We start from the raw sequence: 19,391 nt of genomic DNA on the forward strand, positions 1-19,391 counted from the left end.
AAGCAGAGGTTGCAGTGAGCCAAGATCATGCCACTGCACTCTACCCTGGGAGACAGAGCAAGATTGTATCTCAAAAAAAAAAAAAAAAAAAAAAATTCTGTGAAATTCAATGAAAATTTTTCTTGTCCGTCCAGTTCCTTCCCCTTTCTCTGAGTGGCAACCTCTAATTAGTAATTTCCTTATGTCTTTTTGTGTATGAATATATATTTTTATCTATCTCTACCATTTTATACAACATATGGCCCACTTTGCATACTTTTGCATCTTACTCTTTTTACTTAATACATCCTAGAACTCTGTATCATGTACAATGAGCTTGTTGTTTTACACTACAAAGTGTTCCATTATTTGGGTTTACCATAATTCATATAACCAGAATTTTATTGGACTTATATGTTGTTCCAGTATTTTGTTTTTACAGCCAGTGTTGCCCAGAATTACCTTGTATATATGTCAGGGGTCCCCAACCCCTGGGCTGTGGAATAGTACCAGTCTGTGTCATGGTAGGAACTGGGCCGCACAGCATGAGGTGAGGGGTGAGCAAGCATTACCGCCTCAGCACCAGCTCCTTGTCAGATCAGTGGCAGCATTATATTCTCATAGGAGCACAAGCCCTATTGTGAACTGCGCACGTGAAGGATCTAGGCTGCGCGTTCCTTATGAGAATCTAATACCTGATGATCTGACATGGAGCAGTTTCATCCTGAAACCATTGCCACCCAGCCCCCAACCCCTGTCTGTGGAAAATTGTCTTCCACAAAACCAGTCCCTGGTGCCAAAATGGTTGGGGAACCCCCATACGTATTATTTCACACATGAGCAAGCATTTCTAGAAATGGGAGTGCTACGTCAAAGGGCGATAGGTGTGGCCACATTATCCTATATAGATGTTTAACCAGTTTATATTCCCATAGAAATATATGAGAGTGACTCTTTCTCCTAGCTTCACCAACAATATGTTATTAAACTTTTGATTTTGTGTATTTCATATGTAGCATCTTTTTGTTTGAGAGCTATTTGTATTTTCTATTAACTGTCTTTGCATATCCTTTGCTCATTTTCTGCTGTGTCATTGGTCTTATCGCTGTATAGGAGTTCATCCGTAGGGCAGATAGCCTTCTGTGACATGAGATGTAAATACTCTCTCTCAAATTTTTTTTTTTTTTTTTTTTTCCCCCGAGATGGAGTTTTGCTCTATCACTCAGGCTGGAGTGCAGTGGCGCAATCTCAGCTCACTGCAACCTTTGCCTCTCAGGTTCCAGCAATTCTCCTGCCTCAGCCTTCCGAGTAGTTGGAATTACAGGTGCATACCACTACTCTCGGCTAATTTTGTATTTTTAGTAGAGATGGGGTTTCACCATGTTGGCCAGGCTGGTCTCAAATTCCTGACCTCAAGTGATCAGGAGTTCACTTATTATGATAGTTGCCAAATGGTGATTTTTTTTTTTTTAATGCTCTCTCTCAGCAGTATCATCAAATGATAATTTTTATATTTTTATTTTTTTTGAAACAGAGTCTCTGTCACCCAGGCTGGAGTGCAGTGGCACGATCATGGCCCACTGCAAATGCAGCCTCAACCTCCTGCTCTCAAGCAGTCCTTCTACCTCAGCCTCCTGAGTGGCTTTGACTACAGGGATGTGCCACCATGCCTGGCTAATGTTTTTACTTTTATTTTTATAGAGACAAGGTTTCATTGTGTTGTCCAGGCTGGTCTCAAGTGATCCTTCTCCCTCGGCCTCCCAAGGTGCTGGGATTACAGATGTGAGCCACAGTTCCTGGCCTTCAAATGATTTTTTTCATTCTATCATTGCTTCTAGACCTATTAGTTGTCATTCCGTTGAAGGGTAGAACTCCCCCGCCTCCACACATTCATGTGTTTATTTATATCACCATGAACTCACTATGAGCTACAATTTATTACCATTTATAATTATTCAGATGCTTAAACTGTTCCACATTTGGCCAGTGGGAACCTCTACAAACTAGTTCCTGTGTCATTTTAGAATGGTCCCATCATTCTCCAAGCACTTTCTTGCAACTAGCATAATGCTGTGGTCCAGGCTCATCTTGTACTTTCCCTAACCCAGGCCTGAAGTCAGCTATTTCTTCACATTAAAAGGATACAGGCGTATCTTTTTCTGTATCTGTGTATTAAACCCATCAATTCAGGCCTGGCACAGTGGCTCATGCCTGTAATCCCAGCACTCTGGGAGGCTGAGGCGGGTGGATCATGAGGTCAGGAGTTCCGAGACCAGCCTGTCCAATATGGTGAAACCCCATCTCTAATAAAAATACAAAAATTAGCTAGCGTGGTGGCATGCAACTGTAGTCCCAGCTACTCGGGAGGCTGAGGCTGGAGAATTGCTTGAACCCAGGAGGCAGAGGTTTCAGTGAGCCGAGATCACGCCACTGCACTCCAGCCTGGGCAAGAGAGAGAGACTCCATCTCAAAAAAAAACAAAACAAAAAACAAACAAACAAAAAACCCATCAATTCAAACTAGTATTTCCAATTCTAATTCACCACTGCAGGATTTATCCTGGCTTTCTCTCTTTCTGTATGTTTAACTCTCTTCTCCACTGGTGAGAAGCCTGGTTACTGTTACACTCAGTCTGTCTACTTATTTGCTCAACTTCCCCCCTTCCTCTATACCTCCCCCTCTATGTAACCAAACTCTTGGCCACACTTGGCCTAGTACCTGACCTTTTTGCCTTCCCCTGGGCACTCTGGCCAAGATCTCAGTCCTAATGAAGAAGAGGAGGACGTTACTTTCCTTTAATTAAAGTTGAGTTCAGGCCAGGCGCGGTAGCTCACACCTGTAATCCCAGCACTTTGGGAGGCCGAGGTGGGTGGATCACCTGAGGTCAGGAGTTCGAGACCAGCCTGGCCAATTGGTGAAACCATGTCTCTACTGAAAATACAAAAATTAGCCAAGCGTGGTGGCATGTGCCTGTAATACCAGCTACTCAGGAGGCTGAGATGGGAGACTTGCTTGAACCTGGGAGGCGGAGGTTGCAGTGAGTCAAGATTGTGCCACTGCACTCCAGCCTGGGTGACAGAGCAAGACTCAGTCTCAAAAAAAAAAAAAAAAAAAAAAAAAATTAGTGAGTTTAGAGGCCGAACATGGTGGCTCATGCCTATAATCCCAGCATTTTGAGAGGCTGAGGTGGGCAGATCATGAGTCCAGGAATTTGAGCCCAGCCTGGCCAACATGGCAAAACCCCATCTCTACCAGAAAAATAAAAAATTAGCTGGGCATGGAGGCATACACCTATAGTTCCAGCTACTCAGGAGGCTGAGATGGAAGGATGTCTTGAGCCCCAGAGGCAGAGGTTGCAATGAGCTAGATCACGCCACTGCACTCCAGCTTGGATGACAAAGCCAGACCCCGTCTCAAAACAAGAACAAAAACAAAACAAACAAAGTGAATTTGAAGGATCCTGGTGATGGTAGTTGATGCCAGAGAGAGAGACTGGGTAGGAAGGATACAGGAGGCAAGGGCAACTTGCTTTTGGGTGTATATCCTTTTGTACTTTTTGAATTTTTTTTTATACTGTGTGCTTTTTTATTACCTATCCAGGAAAATAAGTGTTTGAAATATAGTAAACTCAGGGTCTTTGTTTTCACCATGCCTATTTACTTAGCTACTCTGTTCTGCATTATTTGGGAGAGAATTTGGAGTCTTCATTATTTCCTTAAGTGTATTTGGCTCCTTTCTGTCCTGTAGGAAACAATACTTGTTTTTATGGGAAGTGCTATTACTGCCGAGAAACAGAACCAGCTTGTGCTGATGGAGACACAATGGAGGGATCTGTCACACTTTGGCTTCCAGATGTGTGGCCTCTGCAGAAACACCGTCACCCATGGGGCAGGACTTACCGAGAAGGCAAATTGGCCAGGTAAATGCTTCTATGAGCCATTACTTAATTCTCCCCTGTGCCTAGCCAGGTGCCAATTCTGTAAAGGAACCAGCACTTCTGTCCAAGAGTAAAAAGAACTGTGGAGTCAGGGGCAAACCCAGTAGGTAGGAACTCTGTCTTCTCTTTGTATGTAACAGTGCCAGGTACAGTGTTGACACTCAGTGCTGGTGATGCTGTTTGTCTCCAGGTGGGAGTATGACGAGAGCTACTGTGATGCTGTGAAGAAAACATCCCCTTATGACTCTGGCCCGCGCCTCTTGGACATCATTGACACAGCTGTCTTTGATTACCTGATTGGCAATGCTGACCGCCATCACTATGAGAGCTTTCAAGATGATGAAGGCGCGAGTATGCTCATCCTTCTTGATAATGCCAAAAGGTGAGACCAGCAGGACTGTCCTTGTCAGGGAGGGGTTTCTGTGTGTGAAAGAAGGGCATTTTCCAGAGCATCCTGGAGAACATCCAGAATACAGTTGATAGGTGGCGTCCTTCTTTTTCCACTTGGAGTCTTTGCTATTGGTACCTGTCGTTCTCTCTACTCTCAGGGATCTCAGTACTTCAAAAAATGGAAAAGCAATTCTTTCCAAGGAGTCTAAGACTCTATGAGCCTCTTCTCAGACAACTGGAAACCAGGGTCATTCATTTGTTACTACCTACATCATTCTTTCTTGGCTATGATATTTGGTGTTTAGAAACTTGAGAGATACAGATGTAATGGAGTGTGGAATTTGTTATTAAATTTATTCTATCCAAAGGTTCCTGCAATTAAAAAATTAATTTATTTGATAGGATGTTTTGCTATTTTTATGTTAGTCTAGGCCCATACTTTTGCTATCATGGGAAGAAGAGCTGTTGCCTAGTGTGGATTTTATGTATAACGACAAGTTACTTCTATCTTGAATAAGAAAAGTTTATTCATTTTGAATAAATAGAATGTCCTTATTTTTTTAGGCCTGAGCTATTTGGAGAGCACATTGTATTTCCATTTCATATTCTGCATTCTCCATGGTGGCCACTTTAGTGCCACACTTTTAAAAAAAATTTTTTTTGAGATGGAATCTTGCTCTGTTGCCCAGGCTGGAGTGCAGTGGCACAATCTCAGCTCACTGCAACCTCTGCCTCCTGGGTTCAAGCGATTCTCCAGCCTCAGTCTCCTGAGTAGCTGGGACTACAGGCACCTGCTCATTTTGTATTTTTAGTAGAGACGGGGTTTCACCATGTTGGCTAGGCTGGTCTTGAACTCCTGACCTCAAGTGCTCCACTCGCCTCGGCTTCTCAAAGTGCTGGGATTACAGGCGTAGTGCCACCCTTTTAGTTGCATTTAATAAATACTTACTAAATAGAATGCTTCCTTGGAGTACAGAATTTTCCAGGCCCTAGGTCACTACTGTTAACATTGGTTGTTGGAAATAAGCTAAGACATGGCTCCTCAGCAGAGTGCTTGGGCAGCATTTGCTAATGATGCCACCATCTTGTACTGAACACCAGGCACCTTGTGCTTCGCGAAAGATGGTGACGACCACAGAAAATGAAAGACCAGCAAACACTGCCTCTCCCTCTACCCCATTACAGCAAAGCACATAGCACTCATCCTGTGATACACATGATATTTGTTATTTGGTATATATCAAAATAGTTGCTTTGTCCATTCAGGCTGCTATACAAAATCCCTTGGACTGGGTAATTCATAATCATTGGAAATGTATTGCTTAGTTTCAGAGGCTGAGAACTCTTAAGATGAAGGTGCCAGCAGATTCAGTGTCTGGTGAGGGCCTGTTCCTCAGATGGTGCCTTCTATGTGTCCTCATATGGCAGAAGAGGTGAACATGCTCCCTCTGACCTCATTTATAAGGGCACTAAACCTGTTGATGTGGGCTCTTCCCTTATGGCTTAATCATCTCCCAAAGGCCCTACCTCTTAATACTGTTGGACTGTTACACCAGGGATTACGAATTTCAGGGGGATACAAACATTCAGACAATAGCAGTTGCCTTTGCCTTGAATTACTGGAGGACCTACACTGTACTAAGAACTACCAGACTCCAGCTATTAAGGTGAACCTCTGGAAAGAGGGAAAGGTTGACAGTTTTCTAGAATCAGTTCTCCTTTTCTAACTCTGAATTGCTGCTAAGGTAATTTTTGCATCTGCTGTGAATCAGTTTCCTCAGCCTCTGTGAACAGTTTTTCCAATTTGAATCGGTACATATACTTACTTGTAGGGAATAGGATATTGGTAATTTGGGAGTAGAACAAGTGTGACTTCTTTTTACAAGTAGTGGTCATCTGCTTGTTTGTGGGAATCTAATATAAATGGCCTTTATTTCTCCCTCTGGTCCTTAAAACCTTTGCAGGCTTAGGGGTCTTCAAGTTCTCCCTTTGGTCTGTGAACTCCACACTGTGTTTACCATAATTATGCTCCAGTACCTTCTAATATCTTGGCAGGAAAAGGTCCCTTGTAAATGAGTATATTTGTTGTCAGATATTTTAGTACAGGCTGTTAGGGATCCTGTGTCTAATTGGTCATGCCCCGCTTGTTTTCAATTTAAGTGATTTGAGCTGCTGGAGCGTGAAATTATCTAGGATCACAGTTCAGTTTCACATAGAATTTGCTATTGCTTTGATGCTAAGAAAAGAATGGTACTTCCACTGAATTCACTAAGTTTTAATTTAATTTTCAGCTTTGGGAACCCCTCGCTGGATGAAAGAAGCATTCTTGCCCCTCTCTATCAGTGTTGCATGTAAGTTGTGCATAGCAAATACATGTGCCTGCATTGCCTTCCTTTCCAGGCTCAGGTAACAGTACATCCATTTTCTTGGCCCTCAGGCTTTCTGATACCTGAGACGTGCTTTTCATACTTCTCCAACCTAGAACCTCTGGAGATCCTGAAATGGGATATGAACCTCTGGAGATCCTGAAATGGGATATCAGGGAAAAGTGAAGGCAGATAACCCACAGCTCAGAATTCATCTCAAATTTTGTATGAATAGAAGAGTGTATGTATTCAGTAATACATGTCTATGTTTGGTTTAATAGCAGAATATAATCACCCATACTCCCCACCCCACCGCCAAAAAAAAAAAACAACAAAAAACAAACTGAGTAAAATCTGCATCCCTGGTTACTACACCTGGTTACCTTGTGGTTTCAAGTCCTCTCACTCACCCATCACATACCACCTGGGGTTCGCATATTTCAGTTTGAAATTAAACCAAAAGTAACTTTTTCCATAAATAATAATTGATTTTGGCCAGGCACAGTGACTCACTCCTGTAATTCCAGGAATTTGGGAGGCCGAGGTGAGTGGATCACCTGAGGTCAGGAGTTTGAGACCAGCCTGGCCAACATGACGAAATCCCGTCTCTAATAAAAATACAAAAATGAGCCGGGCATGGTGGCAGGCACCAGTATTCCAGCTACTTAGGAGGCTGAGACAGGAGAATTGCTTGAACCTGGGAGGCGGAGGTTGCAGTGAGCCGAGATTGCGCCATTGCACTCCAATCTGGGTGACTGAGTGAGACTCTGTCTCACAAAAATAGAAAATAAATAGTAATTGGTTTTTTTAAAAAACCGGGAACAGAGAAATTGAAAAACGAGTCAAGAAAATGAGCTAAAGTCTAAGAAGCTTCTTTTCATCATTCCTGAAATTATTTTATTTTTTTATTATTATTTTTTTTTAATTTGAGACAGCATCTGCGTCTGTCACCCAGGTGGGAGTGCCGCGGCGCAATCTCAGCTTATGGCAACCTCTGCCTCTCGGGTTCAAGCAATTCTTGTGCCTCAGCCTCCCAAGTAGCCGGGACTACAGGCACCTGCTACCAAAGCCAGCTAATTTTTGTATTTGCAGTAGAGATGGGTTTCACTATGTTGGCCAGGCTGATCTGGAACTACTGACCTCAAGTGATCCACCTGCCTCAGCCTTCCAAAGTGCTAGGATTACAGGTGTGAACCACCGCACCCGACCATCCTGGTGTAATTTTAGAGCATGCACATGAAGAATCAGCTGGGATTCACCTTGCTTAGCTTCATAGAAAAGCAAGTTCAAAAGCACCACTTAATACTGGTCAGCTCCCAGCAACATCATATCACATAAAACTGCCCTAGCAACTAGTCTCTTTCTCTTCTTTCTTTTTTTAAATAACAACAAAATTCTGTAGAAAGTAACAGTTTACTCAGGCAGTCTTTAATTGTCTTTATTAATGATGGGAAGTAGTGATATATACAATCAAGAATTGTGCGTTTGTCTTTGAAGATGTTTTTGTCGTAGTAGTTTTATCAGTCTGGTTCAATCAGGAGATAAAAAAGACACAGTGTGTTAAACAGAGGTGTTTAATATAAATAATTGTTTTTTTTTTTGTTTTTTTTTTTTTTTTGAGACGGAGTCTTGCTGTGTCACCCAGGCTGGAGTACAGTGGAGCGATCTCGGCTCACTGCAACCTCCACCTCCCGTGTTCAAGCTATTCTCCTGAGTCAGCCTCCCAAGTAGCTGGGATTACAGGTGCCTGTCACCACACCTGGCTAATTTTTGTATTTTTAGTAGAGACGGGGTTTCACCATGTTGGCCAGGCTGGTCTAGAACTCCTGACCTTGTGCTCTGCCCGCCTTGGCCTCCCAAAGTGCTGGCATTACAGGCGTGAGCCACTGAGCCCAACCCAATATAAAGAATTATTAAATTCCAATAACAGGAGTGACTGTAAAAGAAAACTAGGGCTGAGGGAGAGTACCCAAGGAAGGACAAACTTGGAAGGGGATCCCCTCCCAATGACTGGAGTTTGGACTTCAGTGGAGAAGGTTTAGCTCAACCCACCAGATAGCAGAGAAGTTTGCTAGTTTGCAGGTGCTGAACAAGCCAGAAGCAGTTCTCCAGAGTGCAGGCTGGGTGTACATTCAAGCCATAGCTGGTGTCATGACATGCAGAGGGAGAGAGAGAATCCAGTAGGAACCTTCTGTGCTGCAAGTGAGGCACACATGTGGGCCTTCAGAGGGAATTGGGGCCAGGGTGAGCAGATGACCTTCAAATCTCTGGTTTCCATGTTGAGAGGGCCTCAGGACAGTTATCCCCAGGCCAGGCTAAGGCTTGAGGTCACCAAGGACCCACACTTTCTGGGAATGTGGCTAGACAGGGCTTCACTGGATGACCTCTGTGCCTCCCCAACACCACTATCGACCCACAGAAGCATTTGGAGAGCCCCTTCCCCTTGCAGTGTGCTCTTAGCGCCCTCTAGTGAGAAAGCTTTAGGGGAAAGATGCTTAAATGAATCCCATCCGTTGTAGCAGAGCACATTTTGGTTTTGTTTGGTTTTTTGAGATGGAGTCTCGCTCTGTCGCCCGGGCTGGAGTACAGTGGCATGATCTCGGCTCACTGCAATCTCCGTCTCCTGGGTTCGGGTGATTCTCCTGCCTCAGCCTCCTGAGTAGCTGGGATTACAGGTGCCCGCCACCACGCCCAGCTAATTTTTTGTGTTTTTAGTAGAGATGGGGTTTCACCATGTTGGTGGGGCTGGTCTGGAACTCCTGACCTCAGGTGATCTGCCCACCATGGCCTCCCAAAGTGTTGGGATTACAGGCGTGAGCCACTGTGCCTGGCCAGCAGAGCATATTTTGAAGAGTGAATTTGGAGCTAAGAGGAAATAACGTGATAACTTAGTCACAGAGGAAGCTCTGATGCTCTGGGCATTTGTAATATATTTCAGAATAAAAAATAACTGTACTCCGTCTGTGCCTGTTTGTCCCTTCCATGCATGCTTTATGCAACAGTCTTCCTTAGCTTTTAAATTGTTGCACAACAGGCTGCCTTTTACAGAATCAGACATTTCTGCGTACCTAGTAATTCCTACTTTGCCCACAGAGAGCTAAGAACTTTTCTTCTCAGATAAATAAAAGATACTCTATAGTTGGTGTCTTGTTTGTTTTGTGCTGCTATAACAGGATACCACAGACTGGGTAACTTGTTTTATTTTATTTTATCATATTTTGAGAGGGAGTCTTGCTCTGTCGCCCAGGCTGGAGTGCGGTGGCGCGATCTCGGCTCACTGCAACCTCCACCTCCCAGGTTCAAGTGATTCTCTTGTCTCAGCCTCCCAAGTAGCTGGGATTACAGGCGTTCACCACCATGCCTGGGTAATTTTTGTATTTGTAGTAGAGATGGGGTTTCACCATGTGGCCCAGGCTGGTCTCGAACTCCTGACCTCAAGTGATCTGCCCCCTTGGGCCTCCCAGAGTGCTGGGATTACAGGCATGAGCCACCATACCTGGCCAGACTGGGTAATTTATAATGAACAGAAATTTTGGTTCACAGTTCTGGAGGCTGGAATGTTAAATATCAAGGTGCCAGCATCTGACAAGGGACTTCTTGCTGTGTTGTCATGTCACATGGCAGAAGGCAAAAGGGCAAAGAGAGAGGGCAACAAGGGGCTGAACTCACCTTTTTTTTTTTTTTTTGAGATGGAGTCTCACTCTGTTGCCCAGGCTGGAGTGCAGTGGCGCAATCTCAGCTCACTGCAACCTCTACCTCCCAGGTTCAAATGATTCTTGTGCCTCAGCCTCCCAAGTAGCTGGGATTAAAGGCACGTGCCACCATGCCCAGCTAATTTTTGCATTTTTAGTAGAGATGGGGTTTTACCATGTTGGCCAGGCTGGTCTCGAACTCCCAATCTCAGGGCCCACCTCGGCCTCCCATAGTGTTGGGATTACAGGCATGAGCCACCTCTCCGGGCCTTGAACTTGCTTTTTCATAGCAACATTAGTTCCACCCATGAGGGCAGAGCACTCATGGCCTAATGACCTCTTAAAGACTCCACCTTGATACTGTTACAATGGCAATTTCAACATGTATTTTGGAGGGGACAGACATTCAAACGGTAGCAGTTGGTGAAATAATTAAGGCAGATAGGTATCCTTAAAATAATTTTTTCGTAGGAGAAATTGTTTTAGACTTCAGAAACACAAGAAGAAGGAAGCTTATAGTACCCATTAACGTCTAAGGATACATCCTCTTGTTAACATTGTAGTGTACTTCATTCCAATCCATGTGTGTGTATTTTGTTTTCCTACAGATTTGAAGTGAAACAGGGTTTTCCTCCAACCTTTTCCCCCCACCCAGCATCATACCATAGGCATTTCCCATGCCACTAAATTTTCAAAATTGTTTTTAACGGCTGCATGGTATTCCTTTCAATGGATGAACCATAATTTAACTATTTCCCAATCATTAGACGTTCAGATTGTTTAACATTTTTCCTGTTACAAACAGCACTGTGGTGAACATGTGTGTAAATCTCTGTATATATCTCTGATTAGTTACACAGAAACAATATCAAAACATGTAATGTTGCTTACTCATTATGTAGTGGTAATTCTAAAACAAAAATGATTTAAAGTATTTTACCTAATTTTTTTTTACTTTTGTCTGCCTAGCAGGCTTTCAAATTCCGTTTGATAATGAGAGGTTTTAAGTAACTTGTTCTATAACTTTTTCTTCCAGCATTCGGGTTTCTACCTGGAACAGACTGAACTACCTAAAGAATGGTGTGCTAAAGTCTGCCTTAAAATCTGCCATGGCCCATGACCCCATCTCCCCAGTGCTCTCTGATCCTCATCTGGACGCCGTGGATCAGCGGCTCCTGAGTGTCCTGGCCACTGTGAAGCAGTGTACCGACCAGTTTGGGGTGGACACAGTACTGGTGGAAGACAGGATGCCTCTCTCACACTTGTAATTCTCGACACAAAATAAGTGAAACTTCTTTTTACAAAGATAGAGAAACAGCACAATCAATTCCAAATGGTATGAGATGGATTGGAAGTGGCCAGCAGCAAGTTCTGGTGACAGGGGACAGGGTGGCCTTGGATGTCTTTGGTGTTTTCTCTAGTGGAAACTAAAGCAAAGACCACAAGTTTCAGAGCATAGAGACATTCCTGCTGAGTCGCCTTCTGACCTCCTCGGCAATTGCCCATTTTAGCACTGGGCATCATAGTTGGTCAGTCTTAATTCCCATGCCAAAGGACAAACAGGTGTGACATTTGGATAGACGAATACTGGGGTTGGCTCTGGAGCGTGTGTTTTGAATTGAACCTTGCAGTCCTTTCTCCACGCCTGTGGATTTTGTGGAAACACTTTGCAACCTCTTGTGTCTTTTTTTTTTTTTTTTACCAGAACTAGTTAAATCAGAATGCTTACTGTCCTACAGAGTGGCAGCAAATAAAACCTTGCATTCCATCAAGCCAAAATAGCACACTCTGTTGGAGGAGATACATGTTTCAGATAGAATTGGAGGGAAGGATAAAAACAGAAAGGTGTTTGGGCTTTTAAGCCATTGGGTAGTATTGTTTTGATGATCTTAGAGGAGGGAAGAAGAAAGAGAGACCCACTGGTAGAACCAGAATCGGGCAGATGATTGAAATTGAAAAACAGGTTCCCTTGTATTTAGGATCTTAAGGTGTGTAAAAAGCAAACATGACTTTGCACCTAAGTAAATTCTGCATTCTCATAGTTGTATCCCAATTAACCAAAAAGTTGTCTGGAGAAAATGCTCTTACAATCTAAGCATGATTCTCTAAGGAGACTAATTTTTTCCCCTTTTGCCGAAAGCAGTCCTTCCCAAATTAACAAAGCAAACTGAAATAATACCTTGAATAACAAGTAGCCTGTGGTCTCTGTCATCCTCATTTCTCTTCTGAAATGAATTTCCACCTCTGCCTTTAGGGTATTTTGTCACTGAAGCTGCTGTTCCCAAGAGATCAGCAACCTTTTTGCCCCTTTCTCCTAAGAAAGGGACACTCCTACAGGTGAGAGTATATACCTTACTGGTGGCTGGACTGGACTTATCTTGTGATTTGGGGCCACGGAAGACTGGAAACAAAGATTTTAAGCCGCCTTCTTCTTCTTTTTTTTTTTTTTTTTTTTTTGAGACCAAGACACACTCTGTTGCCCAGGCTAGAGTGCAGTTGCATGATCTCGGCTCACTGCAACCTCCGCCTCCTGGGTTCAAGCGATTCTCTTGCTTCAGCCTCCAGAGTAGCTGGGATTACAGGTGCCCACCACCACGCCCAGCTGATTTTTATATTTTTAGTAGAGACAGGGTTTCACCTTGTTGGCCAGGCTGATCTCAAACTCCGGGCCTCAGGTGATCCACCTGCCTCGGCCTCCCAAAGTACTGGGATTACAGGCATGAGCCACCATACCCAGCCAAGATTTTAAGCCTTCTGAGCCTTGAAATTGAGGAGGTTAAAAGGAAGAGCCTTAAGATTTTGATTTATGTCAAATCCTAATTCCATCATTCAGTCTTGTCTGGAGTTCTGAACCCATGATGTTATATTATGCTTCTTTCTCCTCTTAGCACTCTCAAATTTCAGGTTTGTAAAGCACAGTTTTCATTTTGTGTTCTGGCAAAGTGATGTCGATGTGTAAGTAGTTGCAGTAAAACACAGGGGCAAAGGAAGACAGGGCTGATGTGCCCGCTCACCTGTGGACTCAGAGCTATGTGCTTTGCTCCTGCATCTTGTCAAGGTGCGTTCCAGCTTTTCATTCCTGTCAAGCAGAGGCGAATATTTAAACAGTGTGGTTGAATACATTTAATGCCAGCCATTGGAAACTAGTTTTAGGCACCCACTCTCAAAAACAGCTTTAGAATTTATGCCCAGTTTTCTTGCATTGAAAGATAACTGAGTAACCTGTAACTATTTTTAAATAGCATGAAATTAGGAAACTTTTGTACATTTTATATACATTTTGAGATGAAGAGAACAATGGGCTGGGTTATAAAAAGGGTGTATTGAATTTAAGAAGACAGAGACTAGCACAAAACACAGAATTCGTGTTAACCAAAGGAGGCATTGATTTCACTTTTAAGGCTACTCACTGTTGTGTGTCCAGGGAAATTCATAGCTTAGTATGAGAATACCTTGGTTAGTACTCACCCACAAGCTTCCAGGAGCCAGCTGGGAGGAGACAATAGAAAGAGATATCAGCTCTGCTCTCCCTGTAAAGGTTAGTTGAACTAAGTTATGGATTTGTGGTCTTTCAAATACATGATGCCTTTAGTATGCCACACTGAAATGAATAAGAAGTCTGAAACTAGGAACTTCATAACACTGAAGACAGAGATTCTGCTAAGGAAAAAAGCAGGCAGGAAAGAAAATGTCTCAATCCTTTCTTGAAAGCATTTGCAGAAAATATATCATTTCATTTTATTCACATCTGTTTTCAGACTCGTGATCTTAAAAGGCATTCTGATCATAAATTTAGAATTTTCATCCATAAAATTTAGAACTCTAATCCATAAAGTTAGAATTGAGCTAATAGAGTGGTGTGACATGGCACTGACAACATAAATTTTTGTTCTAAGTCAGGATTTCAGTAAGCTGGAAAAGTATGTTTAGGCAAATCTTAGAGAAAACCAACCATAAACTTACAGCTCTAAAATTCAGAAAGCGCTAAAATTTCAAACACTGTTTGAAAGAAGAGGTCGGGGCCGGGTGCAGTGACTCATGCCTGTCACTCCAGCACTTTGGGAGGCCGAGTTGGGCAGATCACCTGAGGCCAGGAGTTCGAGACCAGCCTGACCAACATGGTGAGACCCTATCTCTACTGAAAACGCAAAAATTAGCAGGGCATGGTGGCATACGCCTGTAGTCCCAGCTACTCGGGAGGCTGAGGCAGGAGAATTGTCTCTGTCTTAAAAAAAAGAAGAAAAAAAAAAGGAGGTGGATTTTTTTTTTAAGTGTTGTCACACTGTCCTACTTTCTCTATTAGAATCTAAGGCTGTTACAATCAAGTCGTTGCAGGGTTTGGATCAGCTGTAAGGTATGCCTACCAAACATCCAAAGGTAGATGTGGAGACATTTTAATACTACAAAACTAGGAAAATCCGAACTCATGGCCATTTCCTGCCCTCTTCCCACTTGTTACAAAATGTTTATTCTAAAGTTTGAATGGATAAATTTGAGTGTAAAGGTTTTGTTATAAAACTTTCTTTAGTATGAGGCTGCATTGTGGGTTTGGGGGAGGTGTAAATAATTTTCTGTGTAAAACAAATTCATAGGATCTGATTTGCTCAGAGTATTATTCAAGAATGTATTAATAAGGCATTGCCCCCTGTTTGCACTCAGGATTAATATGTCAAATGAAATTTAAGAAGGAAATGGAAGAATTCAGGTACATTAATTGCGTATTATTTTGGGAAAGATGAATCCTATACATGGCAATTTTTCAATGTCATCCAAAGCCAGCATTGTCTTCCAAAGAAATCCATCTTTTTTTTCTAAAAAAAGAAAATGCTTTTGCCTTCCCTTCCCTTTCCATCTGCCATATTTCTTCAGCCTTTCTTCTTCTTCACCCGTGTATTCTTTGACCAGTAAATGGCCACACCTCAATGATGATAAAACAGCATCGTCAGTAAGCTATCTTATATGCCTCATCCTGTGAGTTTGAGCTTCAGGAAACATGAGTAAAGGTATATGTAATGTATATAGTCGTATATGTATTCTAGCAAGAAAAACATATTTATTTTAACAAAGGGGAACACTGACTTAAATTGCTGAAGGACTTGCAGCTAGTGAAAGGTTCTCAGTCTCTGAGAGTGGACCCTAATTAACATAAAGACTATTCATCAGCAAATACCTACTGAGCAGCTCTAGTGTGCCAGCACAGGCCAGGCCTACTAGTGAGCCAGGCAAACCTGTCTTTGGGAAACTCATTCTACAGGGGAAGGCCAGTTTTTTTCCCTTCAATTCCTCAAGTCTGGGTGGTGACAAGGTAGGAGGGACTGGGTATTGGACTACCACAGGTTTTTAGGAACTAAGGTGTTTCTCATAAACACAAAATGTTGGGTGAAACTGGGAACAACTTACTCGGAAGCTAATTTATTTGCTTAAATGGAAAGTGTGGGAGCCACTACCCTGTCTTTTGATCTGCCAAGGATTTCCTCTCAGAGCTGTTGCACAGAGATTGTACTTGGTAAGATACCAAACAAGACAGATATGCATCTAAATTTCTAATGTGTTCTATGGGTTTCAATTCTGAAAAAAGAAAATGAATAAAGATTTTAATAAATATGATGTCTGATCTTTTCCTCTTCTTTCTCCCTTCAGGATATTTCCAGTGGTTCCTATTTCAGTTTCCTTCCTGTTTTGTTAGGGGACACAAGAAGATTACATCTTTTGTGACCACTTAAACTTCCACAGGGATTGTTTCATAGTACCTGGTGGATTAGACCTGCAGATTTCCTCACCAGTCTTCAAACGGTTCATACTAGATTGTAACTGTACCAAAATTTTTCATGGGATCATTCTTAGGTGCTTTTTATATATTTAATAGTTAATTCCATTTTTGCAGCTTCCTTAGAGGTAAAGGATTATGAATCCTGAAGCACTTGTCAGCATACTACAAAAAAGGTAGGAAGAGAAGGCCAGTTGCCCTAATAGTACTTCTTAGGACACCTAGATTTTTAACTTTTCAGATGGAATCCAGCATCATAAACCTCAACCAGATAACTAAACAAAGCTCTTAAGATTTTTATTGGGCCAGGCGCCGTGGCTCATGTCTTTAATCCCAGCACTTTTGGAGGCTGAGGCCTGCGGGTCACCTGAGGTCAGGAGTTTGAGACCAGCCCGGCCAACATGGTGAAACCCCTTCTCTACTAAAAATACAGAATTAGCTGGGCATGGTGGCGCATGCCTGTAATCACAGCTACTCGGGAGGCCGAGGCAGGAGACTTGCTTGAACCCGGGAAGTGGAGGTTGCGGTGAGCTGAGATTGCGCGATTGCACTCCAGCCTGGGCAACAAGAGCGAAACAGATGAGCTGAGAAACATTCCTGTAATGTTTGTTTCTCATGCAGGGTTATTTAAATATGGAGATTCGGTATTAGACCGAATCTCAGTCTCAACAACAACAACAAAAAAAGCTGGGCGTGATGGCAAGCGCCCATAATCCCAGCTACTCAGAGGCTGAGGCAGGAGAATCGCTTGAACCCGGGAAGCGGAGGTTGCAGTGAGCCAAGATCGTACCATTGCACTTCAGCCTGGGCGACGAGGGAAATTCTCTCAAAAAAAAAAAAAAAGTTTTATTTGCAGCATATTTGTGATAGTTTTTGTCATTTGTGTGTGAAAACCTGTGGGAGGCTAGTAGAGCCTGGTCTGTGTATCTCACTGACTCACCACATAGAAATTCTTTTCCAGGCTAGAGTTCAGGATTCATTTGCTTCTCAAGCATATCAGAACAACTGGTATTAGAGCTTGAAAAAGGTAGCTGGGAGTAGGGAGTGTGGGGCTCTGTTACTGGGTAATTTTACCTAGTATGTTTGCTTATGAGACTGATTTTTAGCAGCCTTCATTTTGTAAAATAGGAATGGTCATAACCACTGGATTTCCATGGGTAGGGTTTTATAAGGTATAAGCCCCAAGGAATAATGGTATTAAATCACAGTTTGTGAGATGTTTGGTCTATTGTCAGTAGATCTTTGGGCCATTGTGCGGTGAGCTGTGGTATCTACTGACGTGATAGTGACTGTCTTTTTCCCTCAAAGAGCCTGCAGTCTAGACCTGGCAGAAAAAAAAAACTGCTTGCAAGGCACCAAGTCCCTCAGGAATTATATAAATTAGTTGCAGTGAGAATAAGAAACAGGAGAGGATCATGGAGGTGGGGATTGGGAGGGGTTGGATTAGGCAGGACCTACATTGAAAAAGTGGAGATTGATCCAGGCCAGGCTTGACAAGAGGTGTGTATAGAACCCCTGACTCCGGAAATGCAGAATTATTTGCTTAGTGAATACAGGGCCTTCTGGGCCTGTACTTTCAGTATCTGGGTCACCAGAAATACTGCTTCAGGGGTTTCTCATTGTTCTAGGAAATGTGTGTGTGCCCTGTCTCTTAAGGACATTCTCAGTCCACTTGGAGTGCTGTATAGATGTTAAAGGAACATAGATGAGCTGGGAAACATTCCTGTAATGTTTGTTTCTCATGCAGGGTTATTTAAATATGGAGACTTGCTTTTGTTTTGTTGTTTTTGAGACCGAATCTCGCTCCAACACCCAGGCTGGAGTGCAATGGCGCGGTCTTAGCTCACTGCAACCTCCGCTTCCCAGGTTCAAGCAATTCTCCTGCCTCGGCCTCCCAAGTAGCTGGGATGACAGTCACGTGCCACCACGCCTGGCTAATTTTTATATTTTTAGTAGAGACGGGGTTTCTCCATATTGGTCAGGCTGATTGGTCTCAATTGCTTGACCTCAAGTGCCTCAGCCTCCCAAAGTGCTGGGATTACAGGCATGAGTCACCGTGCCCGGCCGAGACTTGCTTTTGACCCAGAGTGTTTCCAAGACAGATGGTTCTGACTGCCTTCGGCGGGGTTGGGAAGATGTCTATTGTAAGGCTAGGTCACACTCAGATGATATCAATAAAGGTGTGTGCCAATTTGGCCTTAGGCTTTTTCTTTTTTTTTTTTTTGGATTGACAGTCTTGCTCCGTTGCAGGCTGGAGTACAATGGCACAATCATAGCTCATTGGCAGTCTCAAACTCCTGAGCTCAAGCAATCCTCCTCCCTCAGCCTCTCAAGTAGCTAGGATTACAGGCGCGCAGCACCACATGCAGCTTATTTTTTATTTTTATTTTTGGTAGAGAGACAAGGGATCTAGCCTTATTGCCCAGGCTGGTCTCAAACTCTGGCTTCAAGCGACCCTCCTGCCGCAGCCTCCGAAAGTGCTGGGATTACAGGCATGAGCCACGGCTCCCTGCACAGAAAGACTTTAAAAGTGCAGGTTTTGATTCAGTATGTCTGAGGCCTGAGATTCTGCATTTCTATCAAGCTCTCCTGGGTGATGCCAGTGCTGGGGTTCTGGAACCACTCTTGAGTAGCACCGTAATGCTTGCTAAAGAATCATAGCTGTCTGTAGTTTTCCCAACAGTCTCTAGATGTCCCCATCATCCACGATACTGCTCCCAGACCTTTAAAATGAGCACAGCCTTCAAGCCCTGAGACCAAAAGGAGTATTTATTGAAATACTCAAGAGACTTGTCTAGAAACTGGTGTTTGGATTTATTGTTTCTACACGGGACTGACTGGTGAAAAACTGTTTAGTTCTTGTTTTTTTTTTTTTTTTTTTTTTTTAAATAGCGAAAAATGTCAGCCGAGCGTGGTGGCTCACGCCTGTAATCCCAACACTTTAGAAGGCTGAGGCGGGCAGATCACTTGAGGCCAGGAGTTCAACACCAGCCTGGCCAACATGGCAAAACCCCGTCTCTACTAAAAATACAGGAAAAAAAGAAAAAATTAGCGGGGCGTGGTGCTGAACGCCTGTAATCCCAGCTACTCAGGAGGCTGAGGCAGAAGAATCGCTTGCACCAGGGAGACAGAGCTTGCAGTGAGCCAAGATTGCACCACTGCACTCCAGCCTGGGTGACAGAGCAGGACTCCGTCTCTAAATAAATAAATAATAAAAATGTCTTGAAATCAAGTCGGTTGTCGAAGAACTTCCCAGCTAA

General features: G+C 43.2%; 1 protein-coding gene across 1 annotated transcript in view; it reads left to right on the plus strand.

The window, feature by feature from the left end:
- FAM20B (family with sequence similarity 20, member B) overlaps positions 1-19,391 on the plus strand; it is a 72,977-nt gene that overhangs the window by 24,001 nt on the left and 29,585 nt on the right. Inside the window, exons 4-7 of the mRNA XM_011968043.1 lie at positions 3,727-3,898; positions 4,107-4,298; positions 6,598-6,657; positions 11,401-14,570. Coding sequence (XP_011823433.1) covers positions 3,727-3,898; positions 4,107-4,298; positions 6,598-6,657; positions 11,401-11,632 — 656 coding nt within the window. The 3' untranslated portion in view covers positions 11,633-14,570. The remainder of the gene's footprint in view (positions 1-3,726; positions 3,899-4,106; positions 4,299-6,597; positions 6,658-11,400; positions 14,571-19,391) is intronic.

The sequence above is a fragment of the Mandrillus leucophaeus genome, unplaced genomic scaffold (assembly GCF_000951045.1).
Source record: "Mandrillus leucophaeus isolate KB7577 unplaced genomic scaffold, Mleu.le_1.0 Scaffold825, whole genome shotgun sequence".
Classification (NCBI taxonomy): Eukaryota; Metazoa; Chordata; class Mammalia; order Primates; family Cercopithecidae; genus Mandrillus; species Mandrillus leucophaeus.